General features: G+C 36.2%; 1 protein-coding gene across 2 annotated transcripts in view; it reads right to left on the bottom strand.

Moving 5' to 3' along the window:
- Positions 1-19,512, bottom strand: part of BARD1 (BRCA1 associated RING domain 1) — an 85,813-nt gene that overhangs the window by 41,792 nt on the left and 24,509 nt on the right. For both annotated transcript variants that reach the window (XM_010372155.2, XM_010372157.2), the window contains one exon: positions 11,137-12,068. In XM_010372155.2, coding sequence (XP_010370457.2) covers positions 11,137-12,068 — 932 coding nt within the window. The remainder of the gene's footprint in view (positions 1-11,136; positions 12,069-19,512) is intronic.

The following is a 19,512-nucleotide window of genomic DNA, read 5'->3' as shown; positions in this document are numbered from 1 at the left end:
TAAGAAAAATATAATTTTTTGTATTTGAAATAGGAAAAAAACAATTTTTAAGCATATATGTAAATGGCTTCTGAGTATTGTTTAAAACAAACAAAACTGTTTAGCTCAGAAGACTACTAAGTGAAACCAAAGTTTAAAAACTGCCATTTTATTGGCAGTTACTCCATCCTAATACATTAATCTAGTTTATAGTCAACTTATTTGTTAAACAACATTTTCTAGGAAGCAACAACTGCTCTGTTTAAAATGGCAAAAAAGAGATTTGTACAAACCTATTCAAATCAGCCCACAGAATCAACATTAAATTTTTTTTCCCCCGCTCCCCGCCCAGTTCAAGACTAAAATCACCACCCGTTATCAACTAACTCAACTATAGGAAATAGAGCTTCTGTGATGTAGCCTTACAAGTCTTTTTTTTTTTTTTTTTTTTTTTGAGACGGAGTCTCGCTCTTTCAGGCTGGAGTGCAGTGGCGCGATCTCCGCTCACTCCAAGCTCCGCCTCCCGGGTTTACACCATTCTCCTGCCTCAGCCTCGCGAGTAAATGGGACTACAGGCGCCCGCCACCTCGCCCGGCTAGTTTTTTGTATTTTTTAGTAGAGACGGGGTTTCACCGTGTTCGCCAGGATTGTCTAGATCTCCTGACCTCGTGATCCGCCCCTCTCGGCCTCCCAAAGTGCTGGGATTACAGGTGTGAGCCACCACGCCCGGCCAGCCTTACAAGTCTTTTCTAACAAACAGTTTTCAATTTCTCACTCTATTTCTCTATTCCAGTACTCTGGAGAGCTATGCAACAATGTTGGAACAGTAGCAACAGTAGCACACTGATGCAGTGGAGAGGAGGCAGATGAGGAAAAGTAAGAAATACAGTAACTTTACTTTACAATTCACAACCTCTTTTTAAATGAGATGAACAAGATCTGGTGAATAAGTGAATTAAAATGAGGTACAAGGCAAGGAAAATACTCTAAAGGCAGACAATATTAATTCAGCTTTCATATTAAGACAGTGTCAATTATTAAATAGCATTAAAATTGAAGACCCCCTTCCAGTTTTGAACCCTCTGGGTCTTGCGTGTCATGATCCAACTAAATCTTACCATAACTGAGTGGACTTTTAAGGTCACTTTAAAGCTGTCTTTTGAAATAAGGAGGAAAAAAAAAAAAAAAAAAGCTTCCCTCTGCTGCCAGCCTCCAGCACAGGTAGACTGTGGCAAAGGAATTAAGTCAGGGGAACTGGTCTCAGGTAGTCTGCCCTCCCACTCTTCTTTTTAATTCATTTTCCTAGAAATGAGAGATAATAATCCTCAAGCTATCTAATACCAGGGTCTCTTAAATTTGTCCCTTCATGTAATGTGTAAAGATCTGACATCTATCGTTTATATTTAATTATATATTACATTTTAAGTATGTGTTAACTCTTAAAGTCTTTTTAAAAATCTCCAGCTGTAATATAAAAGATACTGTCCCTTTGTAAAACAATGTCAGGCTTTAGGAAGAAGGAGACATTTATGCAGTGGGACGAAGGTAAAAATTTTCTTGAAATTACACTATTATCACCAGTCACTGCAAATGTAACTAAATCAGTTCTTTTAGGATAACAGGGCAGGGTGCAGTACCTAAGTCCATGAATATAAAGCAAAAATAACCAGCAGAGCATACTCTCAAAAAAGACTGAATAAAAGGCTACAGACAGAAGTTATATGCATAATATTGTGTTCAATGAGTTTTGTGCTTCTTTAGTGAATAAATCTCTCCCCACCCAGCCCCTCTCCCAATACTCTTTCCTGAAATGAATTTTTTTTTCCTCTGTTGGTTTGATAATGTAGAAATCACTAATTCTCCTAAATACAATATTTGATTTTTTTTTTTTTTAAATTTTGCTGGCCGGATGCAGTGGCTCACACCTGTAATCCCAGCACTTTGGGAGGCTGAGGTGGGCAAATCACAAAGTCAGGAGTTTGACATCGGCCTAGCCAACATGGTGAAATCCCATCTCTACTAAAAACACAAAAAGTAGCCAGGCGTGGTGGCCCACACCTTTAATCCTAGCTACTCAGGAGGCAGAGACAGGAGAATTGCTTGAACCCAGGAGGCGGAGGTTGCAGTGAGCTGAGATCACGCCACCGCACTGCAGCCTGGGCAACAGGGCGAGACTCTATCTCAGAAAAAAAAAAAAAAAAAAATGCTTTTTATTTCTAATTGTCTCTGTTTCTGTGCTCTGGGCTGCTGCTCAAATCTTCCGTTTTCTAAAAAAGTAAATCCGCATGCAACACATATTTTATATTCCTAAATTAACAAAATGATCTTAAATGCTCAATGGGCCTAAAAGGATTATAGGTTTCAAATTAATTACCCTAGTTTCAAGAAAGAAAGAAAGAAAAAAAAAGGCAACATTTTCCCAGATTTCTTAACAGTGCAAATTCCATCTCTAGAGCAAGTTAATCACGTATTTAGCAACTGGAATGCAATGGCACGATCATAGCTCACTGTAACTTCAAGCTCCTGGGCCCAAGCAATTCTTCTGCCCCAGCCTCCTGAGTAGTAGCTAGGACTACAGGCATACATCACCAGGCCTGGCTAATTTTTTTTTAATTTTTTTGTAGAGATGGGAGTCTCACTATGTTACCCAAACTAATGGACTCAAGCAATCTCCTGCCTTAGCTTCCAAAATGATTGGGATTACAGATGTGAGCCCCTGCAACTTTTGCTTTATATTCATATCAGTTACAAATGAATGCAGGAATATCTGCCAAGATACGAATTTGATTTTTTTTCCAAAACAATCCTGTAATAAGTGAGCAGACAAACTGCCAGAACCACACACATTCCCTATCTTCAACATGAAAGTACTCACACAAGAAAACCTTCTCAAAAATTTCCCCATTCTAATTCTACATGGTAATGCAAAAAAAGACACATTAACTTAAAGAAGCTTAAAAAATAATACAAACACAATTGTGAAATGGAAGAGTCTCATGGGAATAGTCAAACAGAAACAGAGTGACAATTTAAAGAATAAAGGTAGACTCTCTTTTAAGGTTGCTAGACAGTTGCTATTTTTCTTTCATGTCACCTCTTCATATTATCAAAGTGTCTTCTGTTAACATTCTCCCCACCCCTGAACTGTATAGCTGATTAGCAAAAGGCTTGCTTTTTATAACCAATCTGCTTTCTCCTCCCTAGTACTTGAAAGTTTGTCATATTTTCATCTTTCTACTTCATGTAAATGTAATGTCATGCGCATAAATAAAATTATGATAATTAGAGTCTACAGTACCTGGATAAGCTTGAACTGATACGAAGTAGCCAGAAAATAAATTAAGTTTTGATTCTGGCTTCTTTAAATTACTTTCAAATACTCACTTTTGAGCTTCTCACAACTTGAAAGAGTAATTGAACTTTTCCTAAACCATAGCAAAAATAATTTATCTAAGGAAAGTATTTGCCAAGGCTTATTAAAAATTTTCAATGAATTTGGTATTTTCAAGTAATATATTGAAGGCTGAAAATAAGAGTGTGTATCCCACTGAATCTTTTATTGCTAATCTTTCAATCAAAGGAAAGATCCTTCACACATTTGTACATATTGCAGATCCACACATATTCCAGCAATATAAACTTTCCAAACACATACACACACAAACAAAACTTTTCCTTATTATAAAGCTTAGCTCTTCTAAAATACCATTAATAATAAACATATTCATAAAAACAATACAGAACATTACAATTAAGTATAAGACAAATGACTTGCCTAGCATGATTAAGCTTTTCCATGTAAATGAACTGACCAGGAACCAAAAACTTCCCTTCTTGGCAATTAGATGCCATTAAAACAAACAAACAAAAATTAACCATCTGGAATGAAGCTCTAAAATATGTTAAATATTTCTCTGGCTTCTTAGAATTTACTGAATAAAATACAGCCATACCTCGGAGATACTGTCGGTTCAGTTCCAGATCACTGCGATAAAGCAAATACTGCAATAAAGCAGGTCACACGAATCTTCAGGTTTCCCAGCGTGTATAAAAGTTATATGTACACTATACTGTAATCTACTAAGCGTGCAATAGCATTATGTTTTTTAAAAAATGAACAGATCTTAATTGAAAGTAATTTTATTGCTAAAAAATGGTGACAATCTTTTTGCTGGATGGTCTTGCCTTGATGCTGTGGCTGCTGACTGAGCAAGCAGGTAGTTGCTGAAGGTTTGGGTGGTTATGACAGTTTCTTAAAACAAGACAACAATAAAGTATGCCACATCAACTGGCTTCATTTCATGAAAGATTTCTCTGTAGCATGTGATGCTGTTTGGTAGCATTTTATCCATGCAGAACTTCTCTCAAGATTGGAGCCAATCCTCTCAAACCCTGATGCTGTTTTATCAACTAAGATGATGTAATTTCCTAAATCCTTTGGTGTCATTTCAACAATGTTCACAGCACCTTTACCAGAAATAGATTCCATCTGAAGAAACCACTTTCTTTCTCATCCATAACAAACAATGCCTCATCCATTAAAGTCTGGTCATGAGACTGCAGCAATCAGTTGCACCTTCAGGCCCCACTTCTAATTCTAGTTATCTTGCTATTTCTACTGTACCTATAGTTACTTTCTCCACTGAAGTCCTGAACCCCTCAAAGTCATCCATGAAAACTGTAATCAACTGTTTTCCAAACCACTGTTAATGTTAACATTTAGACATCCTCCCATGAATCACCAATGATATTAATGGCATCTAGAATGGTGAGTCATTTCCGGAACCATCACTGTAATCCCATCTATAGCAGGTATAGCCTTACAAAATGTTTTCTGTTTTTTTTGTTTGTTTGTTTTTTGAGACGGAGTCTCACTCTGTCGCCTACACTGGAGTGCAGTGGCGCAATCTCAGCTCACTGCAAGCTCTGCCTCCTGGGTTCACGCCATTCTCCTGCTTCAGCCTCCCGAGTAGCTGGGACTACAGGCACCCGCCACCACACCCAGCTCATTTTTTTTGTATTTTTAGTAGAGATGGGGTTTCACCGTGTTAGTCAGGATGGTTCAATCTCCTGACCTTGTGATCCGCCCACCTTGGCCTCCCAAAGTGCTGGGATTACAGGCGTGAACCACCCTGCCCAGCCACAACATGTATTTTTTTAAGTAGTAAGACTTGAAAGTAAAAGTTACTCCTTGATCCATGGGCCACAGAATTGATGTTTTGTTGGGAGGCTTGAAAACAGCATTAATCTCCTTATACATCCTCATCAGAACAGTTGGGTAACTAGGTGGCACTGTCGATTAGTAATATTTTGAGTATCTTTCCTGAGCAGTAGGTCTCAACAGCGAGCTTAAAAAATTTAGTAAACCATGCTGTCAAGATGTGCTCTCATCCAGGCTTTGTTGTTCCAAATGTTAAATGAGCATTGGCTTTCACTTCAAGTCACTGACTTCATTAGCTCCTAACAAGAAAGCCTGTCCTTTGAAGCTTTGAAGCCAGGCACTGACTTCTCCTTCCTAGCTATGAAAAACCCAGATGGCATATTCTTCCAACAGAAGGCTGTTTCAACTTCACTGAAATCTGTTGTTTAGTGCGCCACTCTCATAATTATCTTGGCTAGATCTTCTGGATAATCTGCTGCAGTTTCTCCATCAGCACCTGTTGTTTCAACATGCATTGTTGTGTTATGGAGACAGCTTTTTATCCTCAACTTCATGAACCAACCTCTGCTAGCTTCCAACTTTTCTTCTGCAGCTTCCTTACCTCTCTCAGCCTTCACAGAATTGAAGAGATTTACGATCTTCCTCTGGAGTAGGGTTTGGCTTAAAGAAATGTGGTTGGTTTGATCATCTATCCAGACCATTCCAACTCTCCTCATATTGGCAATAAGGCGGTTATGCTTTCTTCTCATTTGTGTATTCAACAGGGTAGCACTTTTAATTTCCTTAAAGAACTTTTTCTTCGCATTCACAAATTGGCTGTTTGGCAAGAGACCTAGCTTTTGGCCTATCTCAACTCTCAACATGCCTTCCTCACTCATCATTTCTAGCTTCTTATATAAAGTAAGAGATGAGCGACTCTTCCTTCTACTTGAAAACTTAAAGGCCATTGTAGTGTTGTTAGCTGACCTAAATTCAATATTCTTGTGTCCCAGGAAACAGGGATTCAAAGGGAGAGAGATGGAAGAATTATCAGTAAGTGGAACAGTCAGAAAAGACAACGTTTATCAATTAAGTTTGCCATGTTACATGGGCAGGGTTTGTGGTGCCCTAAAGCAGTTACAATAGTAACACTGAAGATTACTGATCACAAATCACCATAACAGATACAACAGTAGTGAAAAGATCTGAAATATTGTGACAATTACCAAAATGTGACACAGAGACACACTGAGCATATGCTGTTGGAAAAATAGCACTGACAGACTTGCTCAATGCAGGATTGTCAAAAAACACAAAAACAAAACTCTGCGAAGCACAAAAAAAGTGAAGTGCAATTAAATGAGGTGAGCCTGTAATTTAACAGATAATTCTGATAACCCAGTCAATGGCACAATAAGTTACTGGTAATACAGAAACAGACTTATACATATGTGGTAGGCAAAAGAGGAGGAAAATAGATACTGACTTCAAGAGGTATTTTAGAAATTGAACTCTTGAGAAAATATCACATATGCCAAGGCTCCTTTTGTTTCCTTTGCTACCTTCTCATGAAGCTGCTATGAAGGATACATAATTTCACACACAATATAACATGACTGTGTTCAAGCATAATAAACTACAAAGTTAAACTCTTAATGAGTCTCCTCACAAGGGATCTTCTCTCTATCCAGGGGATCTTCACCACCTTTGTTATGTTCTAAGCATACCATGCCTTGTAAGTTGCATTCAAAACATTATCTATTATGTCTACATCACTAATACATCATGTCATGCCAGCTTCAAGCAATTCTTCTATTCCACAGTAAGCCATTGCTGTGGCATAAATTATGAGTAATCACTACCATTTTAAGAATTTGTGCTAGAGAACTTGGTGGGGTAAGAAAAGAGGAAGGTTAGTATGGTACAAATTCTCAAGCAAAACTGACATAATAGAAAATAAAAAATTTTCTCTATATCCTTAGTATTTTGTTTTCTATTGGGTTGGTGCAAAAGTAATTGTGGTAATAAATCAGAAGAATAAATAATGAGTATCTTAGTTTCTACTTAGGTACAATACTTTCTCATAAAATCTCCCATTCGTAACAGTGTTCTCAATAGCAGTTTAACACAGGTGATGCAGACATTCAAACAGGAACATGAGTTATGAAGATATTCAAATAGGAAGAGGGGTATAAAAAAGACTTACTGGTAGGACAGTAGAGAAATGACAATTTTGACTTCGGTCAGATTACTCTGACTATTACATAGAGAACCGACTGCAGGAAATACAAAGGGAAATTAGGAAGCTACTTCAGTGGTGTGGTCAAAAAATTATGACCCCCCAAAATGTTCACAAATAATCCCCAGGACCTGTGACTATATTACCTTACGTGGTGAAAGGGACACTGCAATATAATTAAGTGGACACACCTTGAGACGGGGAGATTATTCTGCATTTCTCAGGTAGCTCAATTTAATCACAGGAATTCTTAAAAGCAGAGGATCTTTCCTGGCTATGTCAGAAAGATGAGATGTGAGAAGGACTCAATCTACTGCTGCTGGATTTGAAGATGAAGAAGAGGACCACGAACTCAAGGAATGTGACAATCTCTAGAACCTGGAAACAACTCTCAGCTGAAAACCAGCAAGAAATCTGGATCTCAGTCTTACCACAAGAACGATGAGGTCGCTGCCAACCATCCAAATAAAAATAAAACGGATCTTTCCCAGAACCTCCTGAAAATAGCTGACAACATGATTTTAGTGTGATGAGACCCATACCAGACTTCAGGTGTACAGAATTGTAAGAAAATTAATTTGCATTGCTTTGAATCACTAACTTTGTGGTAGTTTGTTTTGGCAGCAATAGAAAACTAATGCAAGTGGTCGGGGCAAGAAAAGAGAAGTAGCTGCTAGTAGGGTGGTAGCTATGGAAAGGTTATGGCCAACGATGATGCCCAGAGGTAGTTTGGGGCCAGGTATTATAGAATATTTATTAATAATGTTTCCAAGTTCAGAAATCAATCAGTAAAGCCCTACCTGCAGTGGGGGAAGGTAACTGGTACAGGAGAACAAACTCCTGCTGGGTTCTGTGCCCTCAGTGCATACACTAAGCATGCTCAGTGCAACCATGTGCTCAAACTGTAGAAACTGCAAGTTTACCAACATGCTTAAGAAACAATACAATGCAAGTATAAGTAACTTTAGAGCCATTTCAAATCCTTTTCTGAAGTAGGTGGGTACAAAATACAATCACCACCAAAAAAGGCACGTACCTTTTGACAGCACAAAACCTCGTCCTTCCCCTTATTTGCTTTGGCTGCCTTTAAGGTCACCAAAACTAAATTCACTCTAGTTGTAGTAACTCTTTCCTCTTTACCAACTCCTTGTTCCATTTTATAGTAGTTTTAACTTTAGAGCCACTTCAAATCCTTTCCTGAAGTAGGTGGGTACAAAGTATAAATAAGATGGCAGAACTGCACTATGTGTACACATAGATTATTTATTCTTGGCTGCAAATGAGAAAATTAGGATAGGAATGAAATGAAAACTGCTTCTAAAAAGATTGGCTGGGTGTGGTGGCTCCTGCCTGTAATCCCAGGACTTTGGGAGGCTGAGGCGGACAGATCAACTGAGGTGAGGAGTTCAAGACCAGTCTGGCCAACATGGTGAAACTCCGTCTCTACCAAAAATACAAAAAGTAGCCTGGCATGATGACAGGTAACTGTAATCCCAGCAACTCGGGAGGCTGAAGCAGAAGAATGCTTGAACCCAGGAGGCCGAGGTTGCAGTGAGCTGAGATTGTGCCACTGCACTCTAGCCTGGGTGACAGAGCGAGACTCTGTCACAAAAATAAAATAAAATAAAATAAATATATATATATATGCAAACCTATTGATTTTAAGGATATATCTATTAAAATAAAGCTAAGGTGAGAGGCATACATTCAACTCATAAAAAAATTTTAAAAGGACACTATTAATTGGTGATTTTAAAAACAATAAAAATTAACTTTTAAAAAATGTACCATCACATAATCTGATAACTGGTGACAATAATGACATTTAATAATTAAGTCCAAGGAAATAAAAATGGATTATTCTAATTCTGGCAAAACTCTAAGTAAACTGACAAAACTCGTATGAAGCAATCTATGGCTACTTCTACCCTAAGACAGCAGAGCTGAAAAGTTATAGAGACTTCATGGCCTGCAAAGCTGAAAACGTTTACTCTAACTGCCCTTTTAAGAAAGAATTTATGAAACTCTGGCCTAGACCCTAGGGATCCTCATTAATAAATTATTCTTATGGTTAGAAGAAAAAGTCTCCACCAATATAAGCAAATGCTTGCCTGATAGTCCAAAAAATTCCCAGAAAGCAAAATATATAACTTACTATGTATTAGTCAGAAAAATGAACAAAAATAATAATTACACTAGTTACTTATGTCTATAACTTTATGTTTACAATAGCTTATATATATATATATATATATATATACACACATATATATAACAAAGATGACAAAAAAGTGTGATTTTGTAAGTCAGGCTTTGCAGAAATAAAACTAAAACACAACCAGAGCCAAGTCCAAAAATTCAAGATGTCCAAAGGATATGAGGTCATGTTGTAAGGTCCCTGCCTCACTGGTATCAGAAATAGAGTACAGTCATCCTTCGGTATCTGTGGGAGACTGGTTCCAGAATCACAGCAGATAACAAAATCCATAGATCCCTCATACAAAATGATGCATTTGCAAATAACCCACACAGAGCCTCCAGTATACTTTAAATCAGCTCTAAATTACTTATAACACATAACACAACATAAATGCTATGTAGATGGCTGTTGCACAGTATTTTTAGATTTGCATTACTTTTTATCGTGTATTGTTATTGGCTTTTCTCCCAAATATTTTTGACCTGCAGTTGGTTGAACCCATAAACATAGAACGCACAGATACACAGAGCTGACTGTATTCCTCATTAATCTGGAAGAAAAGCAAGGAAAACAAACCAGCAGCAGTTGGGATAAGCTCTGTGTGTGCTATTCCCTTTCTCCACACAGAAAGAAATACAGGAATCTTTGGACCACGCTCAATGTCTACTCCATGTTCTTCGCAAATGTTTTATGTTGCTCTGGTGCCTCATGTTTGTGGGCCTCCAAATGGTTCCTCCCAGGCGCCCCAAAGTTCTCTACCCATCCAGAAGACCAAAGGGTTTTCTGGGTGAACTGACTACGTACAGTCGCTAAGAGAGCATAAAAGCTATCCTAATTTAGTACTAAGGTCTACCATATCATACTTTCCTAACACTTGCATGAAATCACAGAGCAAAGCCTATAAAGCTATGGTGCCTACTGCTCTGTTTCACATGCAGTGTTTGTGTCAATTTCAAAGATTAACCACTACCAAGTGTTTAGAAAACAGGCCAGGTTCCAAAAAATGCTGCCACATCCCAGGTGCTGAGAATAATTAAAGAGAATTAACGTCATTAAACAGGTCAGTAAAAGGAATGGCTGACTGTAGGGCAAAAAGCAGCTCCTTTGTGGTGAACCAGAGGAGCCATTTCTGATAGTCAAATGTCCTGGTCATTGGAGAAATGTACAGACCACATCTTTCAACCTTCCAGATTCTGGTGGGCTCTTTTACTAGGTAAACATTGTTGCCTGTAATAACTTAGCAATTGTCTACATTCATAAAGCATGAGGACAGGTAAACAAAATGATAAAAACTGAAGGTAAAATAGACAAAAGCAAAAGCACTTGGCAAAATAAAAGCTGAAATATTCAAATATTGGTTTTCTCCTACAAGATCCTGCTGCCCAGACTCAGGGGCCACTGCTCCAACTGAAGTAGAGATGCTGTCCCTGTAAATTTGGCTTCTCTGGTTCAGAGAAAGTATCATGTCTGTGAAAGGTTAATTATCCTAGTAATCCTATGCCATTTTTCACCAACTCCAAAGAAATTGCTTTATAGTTGGCCTCATTCTGAGATGGTATTTCAGAGTAAGCAACCTACCTTAATAGAAGCAATGTGGAGCAAAGTCTCTCCTCTATGATTTCTTTTCACAGCCATATTGGGCAACAGCTTCACTGCTGAGGGGCTGGACATCACTCGTCTGTAACTTGAACTATTTAATGTAGAAGGTGGTGTACCCGGAGAAAGACTACTGAATTCATCTGACAAGTTACTGTTTTTCCTCCCTGATGTGCCACCAACTTTACGTTTGCATGAAGGCAATGGTGTATTTTCTGAGGGCATCGTTTGCTTAACAAAATCTCCACTGGTGCTCAGAATGCTGGTTCTACATCTCTTAGAAATGGGACTGGAAAGTCTATTGTGATGGTCATGTTTTCCATTATTTTCTAATGGCAAAGATTTCTTAGATGCAAGATAATTTTTGCAGACCTTCTCAGGAGTCACTACTTCATTCCTGCTCTTAGTGTCCGGAGACTCTATTTGCTCAGCCAATGGTAAAGAGACTTCAGTTAAACTTCCAAAACATTCAGATTCTGTCAAGGAGCCACTTGCTAGTAAGTCTATTTCACCATTTATCTGAGGACTGGAGATAATAGATGGTTGGCTACAGAAAGATACCAGCTTTTGCTTTGATTCCTCTTTGGAGTCAAATTCACCATCTTCTTTTTCTGCCTCTAAATTCCACTTTTGGTTGATTTCAGCTAAAGTTTTCTTTTTTTGCTTTTTTCTGGATCTTGCAGAAGCCTTTTTAGCCCTCTCAGAAACATCTGCAGGAGGACTTGTGGAAACAAATTCATAGGAGTCTTGCTGAGCATTTGCATCTTTTTTTATTGCAGGCTGGGTTTGCACTGAAACTTTACTCACAACATATCTGACTTTCTTACTTCGAGGGCTAAACCACATTTTAATTGAATTCTTCTTGTTTTCTGCATCATTAAACAAACTTCTCCTAGGGTCATCTTCTTTCAAATCTGACAGGAAAAAAAGAAAAAGAAATCTGTTACATGAACTTTATTGCTTCCACAAGGAGCTCCAAAAGAATTCTGTTGATAGTTCCCCTAAAGTGTATCATCTTTTAATTATGTACTTCTTTCTCAGCTCCTAGAGTATGAACTCTTTGACAGCAGATATTCACTCATTCAATAAATACTTACTGAATCCAACTTTGTGCCATATCTTAGAGACTGAAGATACAGCAGAGAACAAAACATAAAACTTATATTCCAAATATAGTACCAAAAAACCCCAGAAAATACAAATCTAACAGAATGTGTAAGTTCTGTTTGCTAGGAATTACAAAATACTTACTAAAGAATTCTACGCAAACGGAGAGATATACCATGTTCATGAACTATAACAATATTGTTAAGATGCCAATTGTTCCAAACAGATTTACAGATGTAACAAATCCCAATGTAAATTCCAGTAGGCTTGTTTGTAAAACTCAACAAGCAATTATAAAATTTACATGGAAAAAGAAAGGTACAATTTGAAAGGCAAAAGACTTAGAACGACCAACATAATACTGAAGAACAAAGTTGGAGGACCCATACTATATGATTTCAAGACTTATCTCTGACAAAATGAATATAGGGGATTAAAGACAATAGTCACGACCCTTTAGGTATCATCTAATATTAACTTCAAGCTGTATAACCAAAGATTAGTAAGAATGAATAAACAATAACTACATACTCAAACATAATCTCTTAAGCGTAAGAAGCTACATACACATTGGATGTTTTCACTTACATCAAATATAAAACAGCCAAAACTAATTTAATGTATTAAGTCAGAATAGTAGTTGGTTATCCCTATAGGGAAAAGCAGTGACTGAAAGAGAGCACAAGAGGGACTTCCAGGGTATTGTTTTTGTTCTGGGCGACTTCAGTTTGTGCAAATTCATTAAACTATACAGTTAGAAAATATATGTATTTTCTACATATATATAAAATAACTTTAAGTTTTTTAAAAATATAGATTTATAATTAAGAATTAAAACACAAAGATTCCATGCAGGGTAGACAGAATATACAAAGATTCAGTAGAGTTTTTAAAAAGAAAAATTAAAAAATTTTTCTGCACAGTAAAAGAAACTATCATCAGAGTGAACAGGCAACTTACAGAATGGGAGAAAAATTGTTGCCATCTATCCATCTGACAAAGGACTAATATCCAGACTCTACAAAGAACTTAAATGAACTTACAAGAAAAAAACCAATCCCGTCAAAAAGTGGGCAAAGGATATAGAGATACTTCTCAAAAGAAGTCATTTATGCGACCAACAAACATGAAAAAAAGCTCATCATCATTATTAGAGAAATGCAAATTAAAACCACAATGAGATACAATCTCAGGCCAGTTAGAATTGCGATCATTAAAAAGCCAGGAAACAACAGATGCTGGACAGGATGTGGAGAAATAGAAATGCATTTACACTGTTGGTGGGAGTGTAAATTACTTCAACCATTGTAGAAGACAGTGTGGGCATTCCTCAAGGATCTAGAACCAGAAATACCATTTGACCCAGCAATCCCATTACTGGGTATATATCCAAAGGATTATAAATCATTCTACTATAAAGACACATGCACATGTATGTTTATTGCAGCACTGTTCACAATAGCAAAGACTTGGAACCAACTCAAATGTTCATCAATGATAGACTGGACTAAGAAAATGTGGCACATATACACCATGGAATACTATGCACCCATTAAAAAGGATAAGTTCATGTCCTTTGCAGGGACATGGATGAAGCTCGAAACCATCATTCTCAGCAAACTAACACAGGAACAGAAAACCAAACAGAAAACTGCATGTTCTCACTCATAAGTGGGAGATGAACAATGAGAACACATGGACACAGGGAGGGGAACATCACACACCAGGGCCTGTCAGAGGGTGGGGGGTCATGGGAGGGATAGCATTAGGAGAAATACCTAATGTAGATGACGGGTTCATGGGTGCAGCAAACCACCACAGCACATGTATACCTATGTAACAAATCTGCACGTTCTGCACATGTATCCCAGAAATTAAAGTATAATTTTAAAAAAAGAAATAAAGCCGTTTGTTCTTCCCACAGAAGCCTTTTCTTCCCTCTACCTCTTCCCATTAATTTAGGTTTATAAACCCCCATTTTTGCCAGTTTGGAGAGTCACATTTTTCTGTGAACTTACATGTATATTCATAAATAAAAATCTGTCTTTTCTCTTGCTAAACTTTTTTACAGTTTAATTCACAGGCCTCCATACAATGAACCTAAGAGTGTAGAGGAAAAGTTTTTTTTCATTGACAAATCGTACAAATCATCCACTTTTCTGACTTTGACAACTTCCTTCAAGTTGTCTTACATTGTTTTTGTCTTTGGGATATTCATTTTCTTCAAGAAAAAAAAATTGCCTTAAAATTCTCTCCCACTCCATGTAAACATAGGTAAAAATCAACCCAGGTCAGCCTAGCACAGTGGTAAGCACATGAATAGATAGTACTCAGTAAGTACTAGTGAATATATTATTTGATAGTCTCTTAAATCTTTCCAAATGTTTATGTAAGAGACGTTAGAATTAATTTTAAGAGCTAGAAGAAAACTTGAAAATAATTTAGTCTAATTCTTTCATTTTAACAATGAAGGACTAAAGTCAAAACAAAAAGAAGGAAGGAGTCCCCTAACTCCCAATCTGGTGCTTTCTCTCTCCACACAAACTGGATTAGCAAAAGGTAATTTCAGGTCCAGAAAAAAAAAGAAAGAGAGAAAGAAAAAAAGAACATAAGAAAGAGAAGAAAGTTGGAAAAATAACAATAACCTGATAAGATTAAAAACAATAATTAACAAATGATTTCATGCTGCCTGACAAACATTCTCCTAATTAACACAGACAATCTCCTCTGACCAACCAGGCTTCTTACAATATGTTTTGTGATTCCTATTAAAAGAAGAAAGAGGAGAAAAGAGAGAGACAGAGAAAAAGACAGAGAGAAAAAGAAACTACCCAAATTTTGTTTTCCTCCTTTAAAGTTGCTCTTCATTCAAATAGAAAAGAATGCTGCATAAAACTTTACTTACATTACAGAACCAAAGAAAAATTTTAATGGAATGGAGTTCTAAACATAAGGTACTTTAAGAAGAAAACCAGTGGCCACTAGTCTTATTCCTAAGGGCTAAAACATCCACCATATAGGAAATAAACATCTGATGTTACTAAGGTGTTCAATAACATTTCAAATGGTGATTATTCTTGCAAACTTTTAATACTCAAGAGATACATTATTTTCCTTTTCTTACTGTTTTGTGGAATAAATTTCTTCTCAACATTCTCATATCTTTCTTAGCAAAAGTACATCATCAATTATTTTTTATTCCTTTTAGTCATTTTTTATTCACACAGAACAGCTTGTTTTATTGTTTTACCAGCTTAAAATTATTAATGCACCAGAAGATTGTTAATGATAATCTCAATTCTTTCAAGTTCAAAATTGCTTCTTCTGCCTATTCTTTCACCTCATATTTCCTGAGTACAAAAGTCCTATCTTTAAAAATACATTCACCTGGTAAAAGAACCTTAAAACAGGTGAGAAGAAATGGGAAACAGGCTTTGAAAAATAAAATAATTATTACTTAACTCTAGAAATTTCAGACATGATCCCTGCCTAGCAAAAGAGTAAAGATTTTCTACTCCAAAGTGTAGCCATTGCTTCCTGCAGAAGGAATGGAAGCATGCCATTGAAAAGGCAGTAAAATGATAAACCTGCTGGAGGCAGGAGTACGTATCTGAATAAGGGCAGATTCTCCTACATAAACCCTTTAAATGTCATAGGTGAACATGACCTGGTCCACAAAGTGTTATTAAGACAGGATCTTGGAAAGTATCAGAAAGAGGTATCCATTCACATAGAGACTTTATGTCTAGATTCAACAAGGTCTTTTCTTTGCAGTGATAAGTAGATTTCAAAACCAAGTCACTTCTGATACAATCTCAAGTCCATAGGAAAGGTCAAAATGAAATGTTACCAGGATTACTTTTCAAGAAAGACTCAGGATAACAAAGACATAAAGGTTAATCCTCTGATAGTCTGTAATAACTTGCATTTGATTTTGTTTTAAATTATTTTAAACATAGATGACATTTTCAATTAAAACCATGTCAAACCCTGAGGTTCTCAATGTTTGAAAAACTTTAAAAATGTAGAATTGAGCTTTTAAAGGAAAATTAAGCCTTATATATAGTGGCAACATACTCAACTGACTAAAAACCTAAATCTAAAAAGACAAGAAATTTCATTCTCAGGTGTACACATTTCCTACCTTATAAATGAGTACATGAAGATAACATATTCAATGTAATTGATATGAACACAATTTTACTATTCATCTGGTAATAACATTATGCAAGAAGATTTTAATTATGTATCTTGCATAACTAAGCAAGGAGCACAACAACAAAGATGACTGTATATTCTGAATTTTATTAGATATTCTGAATATCTAAGATAATATCTAAGATAAAACTGTAAAAAGCAAAACACTACTGCTGGAACATAAATCACATTATTAACAACTACCAACAATTTTTTTGGGTGAATGCTTCTCAGCATGATAAATCATAATATCTATTTCATGAAGAAAAACATTGGTCCTTCCTCTGCACAGTAAATTCCTTAATGATAATATTTAAAAGAAAATTCTATTCTCTGAATTTCAGAGTACATCACAAAATATTGAGGAACAGAGATGCACGTGTTACTAAAGAGCTGCTTAGCCAAGTTTTTTCTTAAAATTTAATAATCAACTATAGAAAAGAGGCAATTAGAAAATGTGATTTAGCTATCATTAATCTACATCAAAGGATTATAATGATGTACATTGTGTGCCTTTCAAATTATTCTCTATTATAGGTTTCCCAACCGAAGTTGAGAAATCTCTTTGACGAACCAGTTCCTTATTAAAAATCAAAGGAAAGTCCTTTGCTACCATCTGTGCAACATTAACGCCTTCACTAAAGAATGATTATTTTATAACTTAGGAAGCATTCAGCTCTATTTAAAAAAAACAACAGCAACACAGCTATTCAAACATTCATCTTCCTCTATTATAAAAACATCAGAGCATATATGAAACACTGTGTAATCATTACAGAAAGACCAGCATCTCTCTCTAAAGTAGAAAATAGAAAGGGAAATTGTAATACTGTAAAAGCATAATCAAAGTATTTTTTTTAATGTCACCAACACCAACATGTTTCACAGAGCCTGACCAGCACCTGCAAGGTCTGACTTTAATATGATATGGTTCAAGAGAAAATAAAAACTTTAAAATTTAACTCCATTAGTAAAAAGAAGATCATGTTATAAAGTGTTATAAATGTTAAGGTAAAGTTATCCAAAAATGGTTGTCAGCAAAATTTGACAATCTCCTCTTTAAAGTACACTGAACCAAGAAAAATCTGTTCAAGTATTTAGAAGCTCATTTTAGAAAGTATTACTATAAATCAGGCTTCTTTATCTCCAGTATACCATACACTATGTCCATGATTTGACAAGTTCTTCCTAATTGCCCACCTTAATTACAGTAATTATATATATTATAGCAAATGCAAGTAACAAGGTTCATTTGAAAGATAAATTGTGAACTACAGGGTTTTTAAAAGAGAAAATGTGAGAGATGTTCACCATTCCACTTAATTCATCATCTTCTACACATGACCATTTAACAGAAACATACAATTTTGGAATGACAGCTTAGGAATCACTTAATCTAATACCCTTATCCTAGTGAGATCATTTTCCAACGTCCTCATTATTCTAAAGAAGACTAACTGTCTTTTGTCCCCAACTATCAGTTCCTGGTATATCGTTTATCTTCTAGCCTTTTCGTTCTAGAAGTACTTACTAGATAATCAACTACCACATAAGGTACTGCATAAAATACACAGAATAGATAAACTGTAAAGAAACAAAGGGAAATGTTCCAGAAAAAAATCTCAAATGCCTTTAAGGCTAATTTGTTTTCAGAAGAATTTGGGATGAAAAGTTGGGGACTACACAACTTATATTAAAGTAGAAAAAGCTCTGCACCATGGAATTTAGAGATCTCAACAGAAGGTTATAATTCAATATGTTTATACTCTAAATTTATTGTCATGTTCTATCAAAGTAGCAAAGAAAGATATTACTATTATAATTTTTTAAGAAGGCCTATGAATGCATAGATGTTATCACTATAAAATGAATTATTTAAACCAAATTCTAAGAATGTATTTTAAAATTATTTTAATTAGGTCAGGCACAATTAGCTCATGCCTCTAATCCCAGCACTTTGGGAGGTCAAGGTGGGAGAATCACTTGAGGCCAGGAGTTGAAGACCAGCCTGGGCAACACAGCAAGACCCTATCTCTTCTAAAAGAAAAAATTAATTAACTAACTGGCTGGGTGTGTGGTGGTGAGTGCCTGTAGTCCTAGCTATTTGGGAGGCTGAAGTGGGAGGATCTCTTGAACCCAGTTCAAGGCTGCAGTGAGCCATGATGGTCCCACTGCACTCCATCCTGGGCAACAGAGCAGGACACTGTCTGTCTCAAAATAAGTAAACAAATAATTTTAAGTTTAGTCTCTGGGACATGAATTAGCACTGCCAATTTTTATGCAACTCAATCCAACAAACATAATGAATACCTACACTTCTAACCAAAAAGTTGTGCAAAATAGAAAAACAGTAAGAAATGTACAACACAATTGCCCTGTGTAGCCTGGGTACTGTTTCCTTACCTACAGAATAATGGGATCAAAGATGACCTTCATGTTCCTAAATTCTGGATTATGTGTTATCTAAACAGTAAAATTCAACTCAGCTTAATATAAGTAATGCTGAGGGCACCAGTGCTTAAGTCTGGTAAGGACTAGAGTAATTATTCCTAATTATAATAAAGAAAACAAACACAAAATTGTCTTTGGGAAATTAATCACTAGAATTATCTCTCCAATCTCCAACTCTACTTAGATGAGAAAGATTACATTCTTAAAGGCCTCAGAAACTTGTTCTAAACACAATTTTCCTAAATATCTTTAATGATGAAATATGAAGAAAGCATTTCATATTCCATAGTCCTCAAAATATAAATGATTCAAACATCACTAGCTAGAGTAAAATTTCTGGAAAGGAGTGTATCTTACTCTTCTTTGCACCCCTATGGTATAACATAACTGACAGCAGTAAATACATCAAGGGTTACCCTGCTCTCCATTTATCACTATTAAAAATGTTATATTGTTAGAAATTGTGTTCTTCCCCCAACAAAATCCACATATGTTGAGGTCCTAACCCCTCAATAACTCAGAATGTGACTTTACTTGGAAATAAGGTCATTGTAGATGTAACTAGCTAAAATGAAGCAATACTGGAGTAGGGTGGACCCCCAA

This window comes from Rhinopithecus roxellana, chromosome 14 (genome assembly GCF_007565055.1).
Source record: "Rhinopithecus roxellana isolate Shanxi Qingling chromosome 14, ASM756505v1, whole genome shotgun sequence".
NCBI classification, from domain to species: domain Eukaryota; kingdom Metazoa; phylum Chordata; class Mammalia; order Primates; family Cercopithecidae; genus Rhinopithecus; species Rhinopithecus roxellana.
The sequence above is the reverse complement of the archived record's forward strand: the minus strand, read 5'-3'. Positions and strand labels throughout refer to the sequence as shown.